General features: G+C 41.9%; 2 protein-coding genes across 4 annotated transcripts in view; one reads left to right on the top strand and one right to left on the bottom strand.

The window, feature by feature from the left end:
• TMEM50B (transmembrane protein 50B) overlaps window positions 1-1,505 on the top strand; it is a 21,587-nt gene extending 20,082 nt beyond the window's left edge. For all 3 annotated transcript variants that reach the window (XM_015424939.1, XM_015424937.1, XM_015424938.1), the window contains one exon: window positions 393-1,505. In XM_015424939.1, coding sequence (XP_015280425.1) covers window positions 393-438 — 46 coding nt within the window. In that variant the 3' untranslated portion in view covers window positions 439-1,505. The remainder of the gene's footprint in view (window positions 1-392) is intronic.
• Window positions 1,506-1,819: 314 nt separating this feature from the next.
• On the bottom strand, window positions 1,820-19,534 carry IFNGR2 (interferon gamma receptor 2 (interferon gamma transducer 1)). The gene is made up of 7 exons (XM_015424940.1): window positions 19,301-19,534; window positions 13,644-13,773; window positions 11,463-11,638; window positions 7,965-8,131; window positions 6,337-6,481; window positions 4,028-4,182; window positions 1,820-2,967 (listed from the first exon to the last, which is right to left on the bottom strand). The coding sequence occupies exons 1-7, from the start codon at window positions 19,365-19,367 to the stop codon at window positions 2,794-2,796; spliced, it is 1,014 nt and encodes a 337-aa protein (XP_015280426.1). The 5' UTR covers window positions 19,368-19,534; the 3' UTR covers window positions 1,820-2,793.
• Window positions 19,535-21,692: the final 2,158 nt, after the last annotated feature.

Genomic DNA, 21,692 nt, shown 5'->3' with positions numbered 1-21,692 from the left:
ACATACAAGACGATCCAGTTTTGTATACTTTTTGAAAAGGTAGTATGATTGGTAACACCTGAAAATTCCACCTAGTACCAAATCCTCAAGTACTAGGACTATACTATACCATTGCCAAAAAACTAAGTCTGCTGAATAATGGCATGAAATTTTATTTAACAATAGATTCCTTTTTAATCTGAAACCCTTATTTGCTAGCACAGCATGTCTTACTGGGGTAGGCCAATTCTCTCAGTCCGTACATAGGCATAAATGTTTAGGTTTGAGGTATTAAAGGGATAGTGAGGGACAATAACATCCCTCTGTCTTAACATATTAAGTATCATTAGAATCTAGGCATGAAATTCAGGGGTGTTAATAATAAAAGCTTCATTAATACTTCTCTCTTTTAGAGGCCTGTTCACCTATACCCCTCCTCTACACATGACAGTACTATGAACAGGCTTCAAGCTCAGTGGCAACATCCCAAGGAGGAAAGAGGGCATTCAGATAATCATAAAGTCTCTTCAATATTGCACCTGTTTATGAAATATGCAAAGGAGATCTCCTTGTACAAATCACAGGATCTCCTCTGGATGTATCTTTTTATATGTTGTAAGGAAGTGTATATGTGGATAAATTTTAGGATACACTAGGTTTTAAACAAAAAAGGAGTAGGGAGAAACTATTTTTTTAAATCTCTTGCTGCATGATTATCATTTTCAAGAATTTTATTCATACCAGTTAGTGATGCAAATATATGTGTACGCTGTTATAAACCAGGGGTAGCTGTATTTTGTGCCCACCCAAACTTGAATAACTTGGTTTGATCTGCATAACTTAATGACACATGGTTCTCTATTTGAAACACTTTGGCAAGAAAAGAGTACAGGGGAATGATGAAGACTCCAGTGAGCCTGCCCATTCTTTGGAGATCTAACCAAGGACTTGTTCTGAGCCTTCTGTCTCCTACATATCCTCTCTACAGGCATGCCCAATTGAGAAACCATTGTGGTGGTGATTTTTAAAACCAGTTTTGGCTGCAGAGCCTTTAGTGGATACACTATGAAGCAAATACTTAAGCTGAGAGTTGTCCTGTTACCTCATTCTTGTTTTGTACCTGTTTTCTCCATCAAACTATCACTTTAATCTCTGATACAATACTTAATACAATAATTTAGTCTAACTTGGTTGTTCACAGTAAAGTAATTAAAATCTAATAAAGACTGGTAATGTATTGTTTTAAAAAATAAATATTGGTCAATTTTAGGTTGATGTGATTTGTTTATGTGTATGTAATACGGGAATTACAATCATTTTACAAAAACCCAGAGTGACACTTGTTACTTTAGCAGCATTCTGTGAAATGGTGATGCATAACAAAAGAATTATGGCAACATTATTTCAAGACAACAGTGAATGGCCTTAACAAATTTGTGTGCATACATTTGATTATCTGACTTCTGTAATATCAATATATACCCCAGCAGTCATTCACAGATGTTGCATTACCAGTTCACGCGTTATGTTTTCAGTCTCCTCATCAGCCTAATATAGGTGATTTTAAAATACAATTTTAGGGACTTATCGAGCAAAGACATGATAGCCCTTATTCTGGAGAGCCAGTTTTGTCTAGTGGTTAAGAGCATGGACTCTTATCTGGGAGAACCAGGTCTGATTCCCCACTCATCCACATGCACCTGCTGGTGTGACCTTGGGTCAGTCATAAGTTTTTTCAGAGCTGTTCTCTCAAGCGCAGTTGTTGAGAGAGCTGTCTCATCCCCACCTATCTCATAGGGTGTCTGTTGTGGGGAAGGGAAAGGGATTGTAAGCTGCTCTGAGACTCCTTTGAGTAGTGAAAGGTAGGGTATAAATCCAATCTCTTCTTCTCCTTTTGTTAGTTCAGCTTTATGCTGAAACAATTACCAGGACACATAAACCTGTAAAAGCACTCGTGGATATTTCAGCAGCCAGCAAAAATTACAAGGTAAAGCAAAACAAATCTTCACCCTTCCTTGTACTCTCTCAGACCTCACTACAGCAGCAAAGAAATGTACAGTGAGACCACCACAGGTGACCTTACAGAGAAACATAATACATGATTTGCTGTGTTTTAAAAGACAGACAAGTAGCACTTGGAACTGAGTTCAGATGCACACTGGCAGCCTGTGCAGTTGCACTAGTTGAAAGTGTAAATACTGCACTCTATACTAGCTGAAGCATCTGAGCACCCAGCCTTCAAGGGCAGCCCCAAAGTAAAGTACATTGTGTGAGAGGAGAGATTATCATTGCATGAATGGAAACAAAGTCTGTCAGTCAAGAAAGGCTGCTGTTGCCCTACATATGGGTGGTAAACTAACTGGGCCTTCTTCCACCTACAAGTCAACAAGTAACATCTCAAAGCAGACCTTATTAACAACTGAGTCTTTTTGGGAGTCAACAAAAGGCTTTCTTGTCTTCTTCCCCCACTCCCCCAAAAAACCCCAGCTTCAGCAGAAGATGCTCTTCCCTGTATTTACATATACTGCACTTCCAGAGTCTCACATTGTTTCAGTAGCTGAAGTTTATACTGATTTTCTCCTTGATTTAGTCTATCTGTTGACAGACAATATTTAAGAAAAATACACTTCATCAGTGAAAGAAGGTGTACATGTTGTGCCTTCAGTTCATAGTTCAACATATATAGAAGTACGTCAGTATGCTGTGCAGGCTCTTCTTATTGCAACCACCCAAATAATTTCCTCTGTAGTTCAACAGCTGTACAGTTAGATTCAGAATCACTGAACTTCAGTAAAATGAAGATATTTTATCTTGTCATCTAAATTCATCTGTTTCTAGCAGGTGAACATTTTGATTGTTGCCATCAGTGCTGTTTGTCACAGTTGGATTTTGTTCTGCACTGGGGAGAACTGACACAGAATCCCAGTGATCTTCTCCTGCACAGTTCTTAAATTCTTCAACCACAGTCATTTGAGGATTTTGTAAGTCCTGAAAAAGAAGTATTAGGTTGTTACACCAATATGTAGAACATTTCTGTACTAGTAAACCTGTGTGTAGGAGAACATTGTGAAGATTTGGGGATTCAGTCCCACAGATCTGTTTTACTAATGGTGGTTCTTTCCTCTTCCACCAGAGAAAAGCTTTTTGCCTCAGTGGAAGTTGGCTTGCCCCACAGGAAAATGCCACCATTGGTGGAACAAATCCATAGGCCTATACACAGAAAGGCAAGCTCCACTAAAGTCATAGGGACTTTTTGATGTAGGCCAAATGCAAAAATGAATGGGAATGGTAGGAGCTGCCTCTTCACTTAAATTTCAAATTAACCAGGCCACTTGAGTTGCAGATATATGGCTTTACATTCTCTGATCCATGCTCCATATTACAACCTGTTTATTTGGTCATGACCAGCATGGAATAGTGGTTCGAGTGTCACACTAGTATCTGGGAGGCTCAGGTGCAAATTCCCATTCTGCTATGGAAGCTTGCTGGGTGGTGACCATGGGCTAGTCACACACTCTCAGCTGAACTCACAGGATAAAATGCAGATAAAATGTAGAATGGCAGAATGTTGTAAGCCACTTTGGATCCCCAATGGGGAGAAAAATGCTGTAAAATGAAGTAAATAAATAAAACCTGTTTGAAATGATCGATTCAGCTATTTATGTAATATTCTGTATTTTCACACACCATGATCTAGCCACAGTTTAAAGTTGATTTTCCATTGATACTAGATCCCTCTCCCTGCATCAGCACAGAGAGCTTAGCCCTGACAATCATGGCCCTGGTGCTGAACAACAAGATGCTGGCAATGTTGCACTGGCGCCGGAGCTTTCTCAACAACTCCCTGTCTAGGAAGAATATATCCAAGCTTAAACTTGGGTGATGGAAGTGGCTACGTGACAGCTGAATGATGTCTCCCAAGTACAAGCATGCCTGAAGTTTGTTGTAGAGAAGAGTGCACTGTATGACACACCTTTATGCCGATTACAATCACAGTTGACCTTATCCATTCTTATTATAAATATGTAAAAGCCATAAATATACATACCTCTTCATAATGCAGTGGTATTGTAAGAGGAGGTCCCCAAAGAGATTTAATTACATTCTGATGCTTTTGTATAACCATCAAGCAGAAAAATACTATAATGAGTATAATAACGGCAAATATGAATGTCAGTGTGATGAATAAAATCCTTCTTGTCTCTGAAAAAGAAAAGGCTAAATGTTAACTGATTTCTTTTGATGGTACTGAAGTCAAATATACAATAATCTCTCGAGAAGAACGGTTTAGTTGGATGACAGTTTATCAAATAATGTTCGAATTTGTTCAAAATAATGTCAAAAGGACCACCAAAAAGACCACTTCTGTCAGCAAAGCGAGTTTGGCTATGAGAAATCTCATATTGAGCCTGAAATATATATATTAGGATGAAATCTCATGCAGGATCCTGCCTCTCTGCTTTTGGCAGAAGGAAGGCAGCTGAGGGATGCACAGCTCAGAAGAAAGAGCCCAAAGGCAGGGCACCTGAAGGGTACAGAGTAGGAAACAGGAGGAGGAAAAAAACAAGGGCAACAGGTTGACGAATGAGAATAAGAAAGGCTGTGTACTACTGGCAGGAGGGAAACAGAAAAACAAATATTTGGAGGGAGGCAAGGAGCCAAGAGTGATGAAAGGAAAGTCAAAAGATTTTCAGTGTGTAAAATACAGCAATGGATATAACAAAGTTGTGCATTAAAAACCCCTATGGGTTTGGATCCAGCAATGAATGAGCAGAAAGTGCAATGGATATAACAAAGTTTGGATCCAGCAATGAATGAGCAGAAACAAGAGGATTCAGTGTACTTCAGTTTCTACAGGATCTTGTGTGACACCTAGTATTTTCCATTCTATCTACTACAATGAGTGGAAATTGGCTGCACAAGCAAAAATGCAAGTGGGAATACAAGAAATCTGATTAGCTGCAAGTTGCTACTTTGGCCTATTTCTTATGCTTCCCTTGCACAAGAGCTCTAACACAACTGGAAATTTTGCACTGGATACAACCTAGTTACTGACTCCATCAGCAGATATATATGCCATGCTAACCAAACACAAGAATCAGAGTAGAAACTAAATTCTGTGTTATGTGCCCAAGGAAGCATACTTAAAGTCACCACTTTTCATCTTGATCCAACACATTATAGCAAGAACATTCCAATGAAATCAGCTGAACAGTATCTATACAATAATGCAATATTGCAGTATTCTAGGCTGAAAATAGAAATATCAGAAATCTGAATCTGGGACAAGGGAAGAGTTAACAGTGTAATAGGCCATTTAAGAAGGCAAGCTTGCTCCATGTTTGAAGTTTAAACATTTGAAGCACACCAGTTTTTTATTCATTGCAACTACATGCAGGCACACTTTCAAAACTTTCTCTCATGCACCACATTTTCAGACTTTTTGCAGACTAAGAGAAAGTAAAGCAGAATTTCTGCTTCCTCATGGTCATGCAGCCTAGATTCTGTAGAGTTGCCAACTCTCTGTAACACAAAGTACTATATATTCTGGTACTGGCAAGAAAAAAGTGCAGGGATTTTTTTTATATAACAAGTTTTCTGCCATAGTTAAAGATAGCAAAACATTTTTAATCTAATGAAAATGCCTGCTAAAGATTAAGGGAGGCCTAAAAATGTTACATGTTTTCTACATGAAAAGCATTTTGTGTAGGAGAAAGTGTGAAAAACAAAATGTAAGTACAGTAGTCATGGGCATCAAGTGTCTACACGTCTATTCACTGCAGGTCCTGACAAGTAACAACTGGCTAAAAAATCTGATTCATGAATGCTATGCAGCAATAATACGTATGTGCAGTCACTGAAAATGGATTCCATACTTTCATACACGTAGCCTGAATGCAAGGCTTTTGCTTTTGACGTTGCTTCTAATTCTTCTTAACAAGCCAGTTCCACTGTCCTTTCACTTTGAACACATTACCCCATACTGATACCTGGTAAAATATTTTGTACACAAGTTCGGGGAGGGGGGGAACCCTCCCAAACTAATATTCAGCTGCAGGAAAAATGCATATCAGAAATGTTATCAAAATATGTTATGTTGCATTCCATTTGTTTTTGTTTTTTGTTTAAAGACACAAAATGTTCCACACGCACAGCTATTTTGGATTTTTATATTGCTAGATGTAGTTCTCAAGACAGCTGCTGGACATTACTCTTTAATAAGGCATTTGAATTATTAATATGTCAATTTAGCTTCAGGAAATAAGTTAAATTAGATTGCTTTAGCTACGAGTTCAAGCCACACTGCTTTAATGACACAGTAATAAAACACTATTGCTCACTGAGAAAAAAACGTACCAGTGAAAGAGGTTTTTTTGCAATAAGTGTCACTTAAACGTCCATGTAGATCTTTTTCAGGAAGCACTGCTTGTATATGAAAACAATACTCTGTCATTTCCATCAAATTTGCAAGTGTGTATTGCGTATCTCTGGTGTCCACTACCTTCAGTTTAATCAGAGGAGAAAGAAATAAGGTGACATTTACTATATGGCAACCATTTCAGCCAAATTCATTTCAGTTCTTAAATTCTACTGCATAAAATGAACTTCACGGGTTAACCCTGAAACAGATCATGAAGCATAGTGTAAATTTACACTGGCTATCCACAAGCCATTTAAGCAGAACAGTATTGCTCAACAGAATTCACAGAGTTTCCCTCTGTGATTTCTTGTTACTTGCACAAATTTATATTCCAAAACGTTTTAATAACTACCTCTGTCTTGTCACAGGTATAGCAACTCTGTCATTGTTTACGCTGCTGTGTCATTAACATTCCTGCACCACATGCTTATACTTCAAAGGTATTACTCAGAAAAATTGATGCTTAAAGCTAGCTCTCACATAGATCAATGACTATCCTGCACCTCCCCTTCTCCAACCCCAATAGAATTTGCCATTTCTTTCACTTAAGAATGTCTTGTAAATGAAAAATGTCTCTTTAATTTTTTTCCAATGTAAATATGCAAGTTGTTGCTAAATCATCAGTAAAACAGTACACTAGCTATACATGACTGAATCAGTGAATAAATCCATACCAATCTGCAAAGTGTTTGGAGCCTTCCCAACCCATGTTGCCTCCTATGCATATACTTGGGTTAAACTTTTAAACGAAGTGAAGAACTTGTCTGGGGAAATGACAATCTACTTGTACAAGAACAAATTCTACAGGCAGTTTGTAACTCTTCAGTGAGATTAGGCCTTTCTATTTACTTCATTTATACCTCACATTTCTCCCCAATGGGGACCCAGAGTAGCTCACAACATTCTCCTCCATTTCTCACATCTCTGTGAGGTCAGTTAGACAAAGAAGAGATGGTTTTTATAATGCACTTTTCCTCTACCCTAAGGAGTCTCAAAGCAGATTATAATCTCCTTCCCTTCCTCTCCCCACAACAGTCACCTTGTGAGGTACAGGGGGCTGAGAGAGTTCTGAGAGAACTGTGACTGATGGCCCAAGGTCATCCAGCAGGTTCGTGAGAAGGAATCAGGAATCAAACACAGTTCTCCAGATTAGAGTCTGCTGCTCTTAACCACTACACCATGCTGTGTGTGAATGGCCCAAGATCACCCAGCAAGTGCCCATGGCACAATGGGGATTTGAACCTGGGTCCCCCAGATCCTAGTCCAATACTCTTAATTACTATACCAAGCTGACACTCCATTTAAAAAAAAAACCCTTCATAATGTGAAGACTGAAAAAAATACACCAGAAGACTTGCAGAAATCAGCCAGTTCAACAGCAGAAAAAGATAACATACGTCCAATTTTGTGGTTCTCAAATTCAACGGCATTTTGTGAAATGTTGCCTTTAAAAAACTCAAAACCAATTTCACTATTTGATGCAAACACACATTTAGAAGAAAAATTAATAGCACTGAAGTTAAAGAATGTTTCAGTATTTCAACTTTTTCCAGAAATTCATTACCACTTTGTCAGATGAAGGCAAGTCCTTATCTGTTGACTTCTCCCAGTAAGATATTAGATATTGAAAAACAAAGAATCTTGACTTATTATCAAAGGGAGCGTTATAGCTAACAAAAATGGAGTTAGCTTCCACTGTTGCATCTATTTCTCTTGGAGGTCCTAAAATAGCTGAAATGGAAAAATACAAAACAGTTAAGTACATCCTTATATCTAACAACATACATGGCTCCTCTGCTGATCAAAACAGGGCCAACTAGTGCTAGAAAACCTAAGATTTGTGAAATGTTAAATTTTAAATGGGGATTAAGAAACTTAAAACATAGTAAACAGCAATGTCTGCACATGTGCAGACATTGTGTGTGGAGGGGTCTGAGTTCAGAAAGCATTTGGGGACTAGTTGGGTCTGGCATACTTAAAACAGTGCCCAATATTAAGGTAGCACTGCAATGCGGGCCAGCAGTACCATGAAGGGGAGGAACTAGATGTGGCGGTGAAGGGAAGGAAGGGGTCTGGCACAGTGACAAGGGGATGGGAAAGCAGGGCAAAGCATAGAGAAAATGAACAGTAATGGGAAAGCGAGGAGGCAAGGACTACTAGCAGCAGAGAAGTGGGGAGGGGAGACGATGGAGGAAGCAAAATAAGTCACACAGAGGCAGGTGAAGGGGAGAATAGACTGGGGGGGGGGAGATGGGATTTCAACTCCCCCACCAGCAAATGTCTTATAGCTGCCCTTAGACTATTTAAGGCCAAATCTCTCAGTCAACTTACCTTTGGAGCCCCCATCAATATTACATCTAACTACAAGAAACCGGATACACTACAATCAAAATTTTTGAGATGTGTTCTACAGGTACCTAATAGCATTCCAAATGCACTTATTTGAATTGAAACGGGAATGATTACTGTGGAGGCAAGTTTATGGATCATAGCAATTCATTATTGTCTGAAATTAGTTTCTCTATCCAAGGGGCTGACGTGTTTAATATTACAAGACACCTCTATACCCTCCCGGCTTAAGGTTATAGAGGAGAAACGCCCTTATTTTGGCCTCACAAAATAATACCTATGTTCCCTTGCCTATGATAAAGCTAGAGAATTGATAAAACAGAGGATTATGGATACTGATAATCCCTAGGTCCTTACCTCTCACTAGTAGGCAAAGAGTTTGTATTATGAAAAATCTCCTTGTGAACAGGCACTCAGAGGTAACATATCAAGTGGCTAGATATGGATGGCTAACTTTAAGAATTAGAAAATCTATAATAACACAGCAAGTTAAATGTCAATCACCTTACTGTTAATTGTCTGTTTCTTAAGATTTTTAAAATGCATTTTATTGCTGCTTTAAGTTTCTTTTACCTTTATTCACAGGGGTTCTTATTATCTATTAATTTTGTTGTGTTTTAAATGTTAATTGCTGGCTTTGGTTGTGAATAAATAAAACTAAAACTCCCCCACAAGTCTTCACAGATCTCCACTTGTTTTCTGCTCATTTTGAACAGACTCAACCCAAAGGCCCACATGCACTCTAAGAAGCACAGGAGGGTTTGATATTAGAGGAAGAGGGCCTCATTACATGAGATTATGATGTGAGTTAGGACTGGTGGGCAGACATGCAGACCCTGGCAGTGGGACAAACAGGGCCTCCTCCAAACATTTTTACTTATGAAAACAGCGGTGTGTGTGTGGAAGCCGCTGTTCCTGCAGTGACCCACAGCAGAGTAAGGAGTCACACTGCTTTTCTATGTCAATTTCTCTGTCACATGTGGTGACCCCACTTGCATCATGTCTCAACTAATGAAGACCCACTGGAAGCAGCTGATCGGTGTTTACACTCGCAGCACTTGCTGCTGTTATCATTGAGTGTTCTCTGACACCATGCAAGAAGTCTCTGGAAGAAAATCTCACAGCCATCTGAAAGGTCAAGACAATAGCAATAGTGGGATGGAAAACTTGAATGCCATTTCTTTACAGTGTGTACAACAAGATGGATACTCTTCAAATTATTGGCAAATGATAAGTTTTCGTTTGTCCCCCCCCCTTGCAGAGATCTATTTAACTACTTCGTATCATCATCATCCAAATTCTGTCTTGCCCTAGAAAAGAATAAAACCAATGCCAATGCGTACAGAAGTACAGAAGAAGCAACACAACCATAATAGCAAAGGGATCAAGTTTTCGTTTGTTCCCCCCCCTTGCAGAGATCTATTTAACTACTTCGTATCATCATCATCCAAATTCTGTCTTGCCCTAGAAAAGAATAAAACCAATGCCAATGCGTACAGAAGTACAGAAGAAGCAACACAACCATAATAGCAAAGGGATGGTATCAAGGGTCTCCAAACTTTTTGAGCCTGCGGGCACCTTTGGAATTCTGGCACAGAGTGGTGGGCACAACCACAAAATGGCTGCTTACAGGAGTTGGAGCCAACCACAAAATGTCAGGGAGTGAGGTTATACATAACTCTAATAGTAAATCTTCAATATTTCAGGCAGGAGCCCTGTTTAACACAGCTTACCTTCAGTTATGCAGTGAAGATCCTTGTGCTGTTGTGGCAGCTGTTGCCACAGCAACATTTTAAGCACAGCCAATCATTGCCAATGGCCAACTGTGACAGATGGCCTCTAGATCTGCCCTTCAGGCATCCCAGGAAATCCCTGCCTACAGGTGGAGTAGGAAGATACTAAGTTGCATCAGCGATTGAGAGGCTGAGGAACCTCTGGGAGGGGGGAGGAGAATTAAGTGGAGGGAAGTCTGTCATTGCCCCAGGTAGGGCTGGGGGAAACAAAGGAGAAACAGCTAAAACCAGGAGATTAGATAGGTAGTTAGGCTTCACCTGGTGAAGGAAAAGAACTCAGACATCTATAGTATAGGTACATAAGGCTCAAGGGCAATAAAGAGGGAGGAATACAGCTCTGGTTTAGGAGATTACTGAAGATCTGGGGGCAGAGCCTGGGGAAGGCATCATTTATTTATTGATTGATTATTTTATTATACTGATATTCCACCCTGCCCACATTGTAGGCTCAGGGTGGGTACCAGTATATAGGTCTGCAGTTAATGCTTAGCGGTTTGGTGGATAAGACAAAGAATGTAAAAAGTTAAACCAAAGAACAAATGTAAAGAAAACAGTCGTGAGCGTCATGAGAGAGATCTGACCCACATATCAAGCAGTCAACAAGACTTACAAAGAAGATACTTTCTGTGTATTATGGTCAACAAGCACTGCAACACAATAGACAAATTCCTTCAAATCATAAGAAAACCCTAGTGTAAAAATACATCATCAACATCTCTGGATTATATAACAATGTTTCAAAATTGGATCCTCCTCAGGAAATATTCTGTAGTGTACAAAAATACAATTCTTTGGGAGACACAGGACCTACATATTTTGACATGGAAGATGTTCATTCCTGTTACAGAACCCTTGGTTTCTTTCATAAATAAAACTATGACATTTCATAGAGATATAAAAACGGAAGCAAATGAACATACTTTGAGTTCTTGCCTGAAAGGGAGCGGTTTCTACCCAGTCAGATTTTAATTCCCCTTGTTCGGTCCTAACACGGAAAATTACTTCAACAAATTCACTGATAACATTTGTGAAATAATATTCAGGCTTTGTAATATTTGTGGAGTCTACTTCTTCTGCCCAGACGCAATCTGATTTTCTGAAATGCAATATGAAAAAACAAGAAGTGATCAGTTCTTTCTTCTATTTTAGCATGACTAATTAAAAACTAGTTCTAAAATATCTACTCAGACCCACAAATACAGGTGTATGCACTCGATGTTGATGGTAAAAAGAGACACATCCCTTTGAAAGTTGTATAGAGTAAATAGTGTGCAGGAGCAGGCAACAAACAAGTGTTATGTAATTCCATAATCACATCATGGGGGGGAAATTTCTATCAAAAAATTCAAAGGCTCTTATGTCCATCATACATTAGCTTGGATCTCATTTGTGTTTTCTGTCATTGGAATGGGAAGTGTTCATCTTTCCCTCCTGCAGCAGCCCAAAATGGTCCCTGAAATGCTGCTCCTGGGGACAGGGCACAGGAGAAAAATGACCTCCCCTGTCCATTAGCAGGATTTTTCTGTGGGATCCATGCGATTACCAAATCAAATGGCTTGGATATGTGAAAAAATGAGTAGAACTCTGCATGGCAGCACCCATGGACTAATGGCCAGAATTTGATGTGATTATACTACACCATGGAGAAACACATCCCTCCATTAAAAAATTACCTTCTACTATCTATTTCCTATCGCATGCCTTAGACCAATTTATAAAGTATAGATGGGCTACACTTTTAGGCACTACTATTTTTCCCAGATAGGCAGCCTGAGTAAGCCCCAGTATATATAAAATCCCACTGACTTTGAGGAGACTAGAACCCTTTGCTTGGGGAAGTTAGCCTTATTAATTTAAAGGGCCCTGTTTCTAAGAGTTAGATCCTACGAATCTGTTCCACTGGCACAAAGAAGCCTTGCTTTCACCAGTCCAACAGGCAGAAGGGACGATTATGTCCGCTTTCTCCTGCTTGCTGCACCCACCAAATACTGCATGACTACTTATTCATTTGTTTATTTAGGGAATCTGTAGGCCACCTCTCCGGAGAAGTGGCTGACGAGTAAAAACAAGAGCTTAATTTGCTGGTAGCATGAGCCCACCACCTGCCACAATGGGCAGCAGACCAACACTTTTCAGAAATTGTTAAGCAACTTGGGAGCAGAGTGGGAGAGAGGGCCACATCTGTGTCTCCACCCACAGCAGCCAGCCACCTCCACAGCTGCCGTGGCACTACCAATTCACATAAGTGTAAACACAAGCAAGCCAGAAATAAATGTAAGAATGGCAGGAAAAGCCAGTGTCCAATGTGGAATAGTAAAAAATGGGCAGAGAACCATTTGTTACACTCAGGGGGGGGAAAAGTCCTCCTTTGTTTAAAACTGCATCTTCAGTCAGTTTCATTGATTTGCATGGACTATGGGTTGTGATAGTACTTAGATATATAATGTCAGATTCTCTCAAAAGCACAAAACATAATTTAGTAAAGCAATCCATTTGCAGTAATCCTTTACTAGGTACAAGTTCCTCTTGTATCATCTCTAGGGGCAAAGCTGAAAGATTATTGAAAAGCAGCAGGTTGTATCCATGATACAACTAACAACCCAACTCTAAACAGGATAAGTACTTATGAGTTTGACAGGATAGACTTGCTACTGAAATCCTCTGGAAATAAGCCCTGATTAACATAGCAGGATTCATCTAGGAGCAGATAGGCATAGGATTGTGCAAAAAGAAACCTTAGCATTGCAATCCTATTTAGAAGGAAGTTTTCAAGAGAATCTCCTATCAAATCACTGTGATCAATGCCAAAAGGCAACACTTGTTCTGATGCTAAGTGTAACAATTAGAAATCTGAAAGGCAGTAGCAGAGAGGGGGACCCCTTCATTATTAAGCCACACCTCTAGAATGCTGATTTTTTCATTTTTGAATACATCTGAAAAGACTGTCACTTACACATTTCTATTTGGTTTTCTATTAGAATAAACACAATAAAATTGTGTGACAGTAAAACCAATGTTGTATTTAAAAATTTTTTGTATGTGCAATTACATACAACAATGAATAATGCAAAGTTCTTTGTATACAAGGAGAGTTTACTTACTTGCAATGCTCAACTCTGTATGACACTGCACTGCTATTGATCCCCATAACCGGAGACCATTTCAATGTATTCTGAAAATTGTATGAGATAATTGTCACGTTCTGTGGTGCCGGCAAATGGAAAGAAGATTCTAAGGAGAAGAGAAAGAACGCGACATGAGAGTAAAATTAAGTCTAAACTATTAAACACACACATAGCTGCCTCCAACATGCAGGACAGAAGATAAAAGCTTGACAGTAGCAATGGCAGGTTGGCTTCTGATATGAGTAAAGGTAGAGCGAGGCTGTGCATGATCAGAGCAGGTCTTAATGTCTGATATGAAAGAGGTGGAAGGGGAGTGCGGCACTTAGTAAAACCTAATTTAACCACAGCTTCAGCAATGCTTGAAGTCATAAAAAGGTTTTCATCTACAACAAGATTGTTTATTTATAAAGCAGGGCTAATTTCTCTTAGCTGTCTGATATTTGCATGAATGATCTGGGGGTGGAGTGGAGGGGTAGCAGCCCTGAAAATTTCATCCATGCCAGGTGGAAAACAATGACATTACAACCAGAATGTGTTTTCACTGAAACCAATGGAAATGAAGACATATGGATGAGCTCATTCTTTTGGATTACAGGTTGTTTTCATTTCAACATAAATGAAAATGAACTGTGCATCCCTGTATACTTTGCCTTTGAAAGGCCACTTACTGGCAGACTGAAGAGGTGGACAGTCTGCACAAAGCTCTAGGCATTATGAAGGCATGACAGTGATATATTTTGCTCCCAGCAAAGTGAGTTTCCTTGTGTGTGGACAGTCTGCACAAAGCTCTAGACATTATGAAGTCATGACAGTGATACATTTTGCTCCCAGCAAAGTGAGTTTCCTTCACTTTAAGAGCAGAGTTTAGCCACTTTCAAATCCACTCATGTGTCAAAAAAACCCTGACACTGCAAGTTAGGGGTCCCACCTTAACCACACCAAGTGAGCAGCACAGACGTATTACACTAACAATTTTGTGCTCTTACAACGTGAGCTCCATTCCTTCCAAAGGCATCCCATCTCATTAATTTCAACATTGTAATCACATTCTTGTAGCATTTCAATAGCAACTGACCCTATGTAAGTATTGTACTCCCAACCCAGAGGATTAAAAACTGGAATAAAAGAGCAAGACCTCTGCTGGGGGAGGCCTCTATTTAAGGAAGCACCTTGCCAGAGGCACGAGCCTCTGGCACGAGCCGAAGGGCGAGGTAAAGGGCTCTTTGCCCGTGGCTCTTGGACTAGGGGCTCTGTGAGACGCCCAAGAAGAGGCAGAAAGTGATAACCCTTTAAGAACATCAGGCCCACTTGGGTGCTAACTGAACCAACAACAAAATTTGTTCCAGACAGCTGTGTGCTTTGGGACTGCTGCTGTTGCTTTGGGGTGTCTTAACGACAAGAAGTTTTAGAGTAATGCTAAAAGTCATCTTATCTTAGCCTAGCCAGAGGGACTTTCCTTTCCCAGTTTTGCAACATCCCTTGAATCTTCTCTAAAATGGAGAACAAAAAAACCCTTGTACTAAACAAAGCAGTAAATACACTAGAGTTTACTCAACAGAGAAACAAAATTGTGAAATTCGAAGAGTTTAATATGCTACCTTCAGTTCTGTACGTGGTCTGGCTCCAGTGCCCACAGATCCCATATCCTTTCCCATTCATTCTGTATTATGCTACTTAGGATCACTGAATGTATTCCAACCATTCATTTTTATCATCACTAATACAACATCTGAAGGTACAAAACGCATAGTGGGTATGGTTACAAACACCGAGTTGGGAAATTCCTGGAGACTGGGGATAGAACCTGGAGAGGGTGGGGTTTGGGAAGTAGAGGGACCTCAGCAGTGGGACATGATGCCAGTCCATCCTCCAAAGCAGCCCATTTTCTCCAGGGTAACTGATCTCTGTAGTTTGGACTGGAGATCAGCTGTAATTTCAGGACATCTTCTGGCTACACCAGGAAGTTGGCAACTCTAGTGGTGAGGTTCAAAGCCCTTCCAAATCCTTTGCTGCCGAACCCCTGTGCATTGCGGAGAATTTGGGGAATGATCTTGTTTAGAGGCTGCACAGTTCACAGTTTGCTCTAGCCAGGCTAGCCCGACCTTGTTGGACCGCAGAACCTAAGCAGGGTCAGTCCTGATTAGAGATGTAAAATTTCTGGAAACGGAAGCAGGGTCAGTCCTGATTAGAGATGTAAAATTTCTGTCTGGAACATCTGCAGGCCTACCCATTTCCACAGGGGCTTGAGAAACCAGACACCCACTTTGGTCTATCAAGGTAGTTTCATCAGCAAATGCAAGTCTTCCTGAGTGCAACATCTAATTACTATCAAGCAGCCAGGTGAGCTGATTACCTTTTGCTGACCTTCCAAGCCTACCAGCTTGCTCCAAACAGGGGGCAAGCCTCCACCCTGCCAGCCCTTTTGTCCACCCTGCCAGGATGCAACCTTCCTGGAAGCTCCCCCGCCCCGCCCCCCAGCAGAGCCAGGAAATCCATAAATTCTCATCCTCGATTCACCATGAATTCATGGACCTTATGTCTTTGAAATTCTTTTTTACTGGCTCCTATAATTATCACTGCTCTGCCAGCCCAAACTGTACAGTCTCATCCTCTCCACATGCACAGAGGCTGCCAACTCCATGTTTCTTTCTCTGGAACTTTGGGACATTTACTTGCCATACAGGAGCACTTTTTCACCATGATACTTATTTTGGGGATCATTAGAAATTCTGCCTAAAGCCCCTATTCTCAACTTGTGAGTAATTGAAAAAGACAATGTACTGGAAGTTAAGGTGATTTTGGTATCCTGGTGCTTGCAGCTTTAGAGAATGAGAAATAGATGAGATGGGAATATCTCTGTCTTTAGCCTTGGGTTGGGGTGTGTGTGAGAAGAGGTCTGTGGTTCAAATGCTGGAAGTTAACGTGATGTTGATATCATAAGAACATAAGAGCCATGCTAGATCAGACCAGTGGTCCATCAGTCCAGTATCCTGTTTCAAGCAGTAGTAAATCAGTTATTCTGGAGGGCTAAACAGGGCAGAGAGGCCAAGACCTTCCCCTGATGTAGCCCCCTGGCACGGATTCAGAGGCTGAATGCCTCTGAACATGGAGAATTTCCTCAGTCACCACAGCTAGTAGCCACTGATAGACCTATCTGTCACAAATCTAACCCACTTTTAAAGCTGTCTGTTCCAGTGGTCATCACTACACTCTCTGGCAGCGAATTCCACCTTTTAATCACTTTCTGTGTAAATAATTATTTCCTTTTCTCCATCCTGAATCTACAGTGCATCCGCTTCATTTCATGCCTTCTAGTTGTAGCATTATGAGAGAGGGAGAAAAATGTCTCTTTGTCAATTCTCTCCAGGCATAATTTTATAAACTCCTATTATGCCCCCCCCTTAGTCTTCTCTTTTCTAAACTGAAGTCACAGACTCTTCAGCCTTTAGGGAAGGTGCTCCAGCCCCCTAATCATCTTGGTTGCCCTCCTCTGTACTTTTTCCCGCTCTGCAATGTCCTTTTTCACATATGGTAACCAGAACTGTACATAGTATTCCAAATGAGGCATAGTATTTCAAATATATTGATACAGAGGTATTACAATATCGACCGTTTTATTTTCAATCTCTTTCCTAAAAATCCCTAACATATAGTTTGCCTTTTTCATCACTACAACACACTGGATTGACACTTTCATTGAACTATCTACTACAACCACAAGATCTTTTCCCCTCTCGGTCTCAGGAAGTTCAAACCCCATCAGCCTATACTTGAAGTTCGGGGTTTTTTGTCCCAATGTGTATCACTTTAGAATTTCATTTGCCACATTGTCGCCCACTCAGTTTGTGAAGGTCCTCTTGGACCTCTTCACAGTTAGCCTTGGTTTTTACCATCCTGAATCATTTTGTGTCGTCTGTAAACTTGGCCACTATACTACTCACCCCCAGATCCAGATCACTGATGAATAAATTAAATAGTACCGGCTTCAATATATGGCCAGGGTCCAACATACCTGAGGGACTGCCTTTCCCCATATATACCTCAAAGGGCACTACGGTCAGGGACGCAACATCTGCTGGTGACTCCAGGCCCTAAGGAAGCCAGGCTTGCTGTTACCAGGGCCAGGGCCTTTTTGGTGGCAGCTCCTACCTGGTGGAATGAGCTCCCGGAGGAGATCAGGGCCCTGCGGGACCTTGTACAGTTCTGCAGGGCCTGCAAGACGGAGCTCTTCCGCCAGGGTTTTGAGTAGGAGCCGCCACTACCACCACCGAGTTGGAAACAGCGGGGTATGGGAACGGCCCTGTGATGATCAAACTGCAGCACTATGGCATGCGAATACCACTGAGCTGGGCTCTGACTGAATATCCTTTGGATACCATCTTTAAACTGAAGACTACCACCTGCAACCATCTTGAAGCGCTTTATTTGTAATTTTTGTAATTTATGTGTTTTATCTTGTTTTTATGTATTTGGCATGCGCGCCTAGATGTTAGCCGCCCTGAGCCCGCTCGCAGGGAGGGCGTCCTAGAAATCGAAATACAAATAAAAAATAAATACCAATCCTTGTGGGATCTCACTGCTTACTTCTCTCCATTGTGAGAACGGTCCATTGATTCCTACTTTTTACTTCCTGTCATTTAACCAGTTTTTAATCAAGGAAGACAAGGGCAAACCACCTCTGAATGTCTCTTACTCTGAAAATCCTACATGGTGGCTATAAGTCCGGGGTGACGATGACAAAAAAGATCCATACTTAGCAGAAGGGCAGCAGTCAAGGGATCTGTGGTCAAATCAAAGTTCTATCCTTGTACCAATGTCAAGAGAGCATTCATGACTATAGATAGATATAGATATATTTGGTTTTATATCACTCCAGACCATTGATCTATCTACTGTGACTTGTAACTGTGCTCTCCAGGGTATCCGGCAAAGAACCCTTCCTCCAATTTGCTACTGGAGGGATTAAGTTGGGGACTTTCTACACTGAAGACGTGTGTATCATCACTGAGTCATTATGGCCCTTTCCTAACTTTACTCCCCCCCCCCCACTCCTCCCAAACATCTTCCTCAATACTACTGACACACTACACAACCCCAAGACGATACACATAACCTAGTCAGGGCTGGTAAGGTGTGTTCTAATTCAATGCATGCTTCTGGGCACTGGGGGAATTCTGATCACAAGACTAAATCCAAAGTAGAACTCATCAAGGCAGAGTCCCAGACTCTGCTTCCAATAGTATGGATTAGTCTTTGAATAGGTAAAAATACTGATAAGTTCATCTGATCATGCCTAGAGTGCAGTTCCCCCCAGCTGCACAACTTTTTGGGTTCAACGAAGCTCCTATGCCTTTAACGGTTGTATAAAGCTTTTGCCAGCATTGTCCATCCACGAAGGAGAAAGCCATACGTGGTGGCTCTTCTGCCTACAGCTGCCACAACACTGGCCTCCTCCTTGGGAAAAGGCAGCGTCTCTGCTGAATAATCGAAATCCAGCCCCACCCCCCACCCCCCGGACAGGAGAGGCTTCCAGTCAGCCTCCAGCCCTCGTAACACCTTTTCAGATGGAAGCCGCCGCAGCTTCCTCGTTGCCCGAAGGCCCCACCCCACTGCGGCGCTCTGCTCCTCCGTACCTGCTACGGCGGCCTCCAGAAGTGGCTTCACCAGGAAGAACAGCAGCGGGGGGCCCAGACACAGCATGGCCGTGGGACTCGGTCCTTCGTCCTCTCAAACGCCTTCTGAGGGGGTGACCGAAATCGGCAGCGCTTCTTCCGCCATAGCCTCCCGGGCGTCCTCCGGCCCCCTCCGCCGCAACCCCACACGCCTCCGAAGCCTCGCCCCGAAGCACGCCCTCTTCCCGGACTCGCTCGGCGTGGCCGGGGCGGGACAGGGAGGAGGAGGCCGGCGGTCAAGGGGCTGGGCTGTTTCCCTCGCAGGCCGGGGGGAGGAAGACTGGGGCGTCAGAGAGCTTTGCTGGGCGACGCAGCGCTCTTGTTTTGCTTTGGTTTAAATGCGAAATTAAGAGATGGGGCAGTTCATGTGGTTCAGGAGCACACTGACTCCAGAGCCGCACGTTGTCACTGGTACGGGTTGTGTTCTCAGTGAATGGCGCAATGTAATTATTCGATTGACTTGATTTGGAAATCTGGTCTGAGCTTCCAAAAGGCTTTGACATCCTTTATTTGCAAGCATGCTTAATGGAATGAAAGCCAAAATTCGGGGAGGGGGGGTGTTGAAATGCCATGTAATAACCTTTTCTTGAAAGCTTCTGCTTCAGGAAGCATCTATACATTAATAGTGACGTCGAAGGCCAGATCTGAGGATACTTAAATCCGGTCACTGGAGCTGTGAATGGGCAAGACTAATCTTCCCATAAACCTGAAAAGGGCCCCAGGTTTGCAGAAAAATGTGAAACCTTATCGGGGAGAGGGGTGTTTTAAAAACCCTGAAACTGGTAAAAGGAGCTCCTGTAGCTTTAGGCAATGGAGTCTGTCAGTGGCTGTTGCTAGGCAACCACAGTATTCCAGGATGGGTTTCTGTGAGTTAAAAGGTGGCATGAGAGGGCAGAGTACTTTCCAGTCCAGGACTGAGCTAGGGTTGCTAGCTCCAGGTTGGGAAATTCCTGGGGATTTTGTGGTGGACTCTGAGGAGGGCAGGGTTTGGGGGAGGGTAGAGGCCTTAGCTGGATAGAATGCCATAGAATCCATCCTCCAAAGCAGTCATTTTCTCCAGGGGGACAGATCTCTGTCATCTGGAGTTGAGTTGTAATTCTGAAAGATCTCCAGGTCCCACCTGGAAGCTAGCAACCCTAGGCCTGGAAGCAACCTCTGGGTGACTTTATACCACCTGACTTGCATGACTCACCTAGGCCTGACTGCTTGCTGTTGGGAAACAGCAAGGGAGGTGGAAATCCAACCTAAGAGGCAAGTCAGGAACCTGGAAGGTTGAACAACTGAAACATAGAACAAAATACATTTATTTATTACAAAATGCACACTAGCCACAGATTAACAACATACATAAAATGTAGGTAAAAACAAAGAAGTAGTGATCGCATTACAGCCACATAGCATACAGCAACGAATGTAAGTTGGATGTACAATAACTAAGATTATATCACTAGATCAAATGTGTTTTGGCCCAAGGGCCCTCTTCAATGGTCTAAATAATAGCAGCACACACTAGAAATGTAAATATTAAATATCTGTTCCAAGCCAGGCAGGTTGTGTATGAATCCTAAACACAAAAATACATATGTAAGGATATTATCAAATTGTGACATACTAACTGGCCAAAAGGAATTTCCCGCCCAAAAAATGTTAATAAGGCCTGCATATATTGAGGAGCCCACACCCATCAAAGATGATAGCTTTGTACAACAATTCTGGAAAAAAGATAGATGGCATAGCATCTATGTATAATTAAATTATGATAATATTTAAGTAAGTAAGCCAGAAGGGATCCTAATTTTTTTTTAAATATTCACATACAGACCTGCCCTTGGCCATTGCTTTATTCACCATATGTGCCCATGCATCAACGAAAAGTGAAGGGATCTAAGAATGGTCCTAAGAGGCCTAATAAAGGTGCTGGAGAGAAGTAAGGATAATTCAATCCCACTGATTAATGTGGGATTCGGGGGGGGGGGGAAGAGAAGCTCTGTCTTTGGGAGACCCGCACGTGCTGCAATGACATCACCTGGAAGTGACATCATCACGCCAGGCATGTCATCGAGGGACGCTCTAGCCATAGAATTTTAAGATCAAACGCTAGAGTGTCCCCCACCGACGTGCCCGGCATGATGATGTCACCTCCAGTGTGCCTGCTTCTGGCACTTTGGGGGTGGAGTTCCCCCCGGTGGCCGGATCTGGGCCGGCAGGTTGGGGGACCCTAGAGCGGGCAAACCCTTGTCCCCCGGGGGACCTGGCAGCCCTAAGGGAGGGGTAGGGGAGGAGGAGATGAGAGAGAAAAATGCGGGTAGGGAAGAGAGTGGTATGTAACTGCCTAAATGATAAGGGACAGGAA

This window comes from Gekko japonicus, unplaced genomic scaffold, assembly GCF_001447785.1.
Source record: "Gekko japonicus isolate JY-2015 unplaced genomic scaffold, Gekko_japonicus_V1.1 scaffold1770, whole genome shotgun sequence".
Taxonomy (NCBI): domain Eukaryota; kingdom Metazoa; phylum Chordata; class Lepidosauria; order Squamata; family Gekkonidae; genus Gekko; species Gekko japonicus.
The sequence above is the reverse complement of the archived record's forward strand: the minus strand, read 5'-3'. Positions and strand labels throughout refer to the sequence as shown.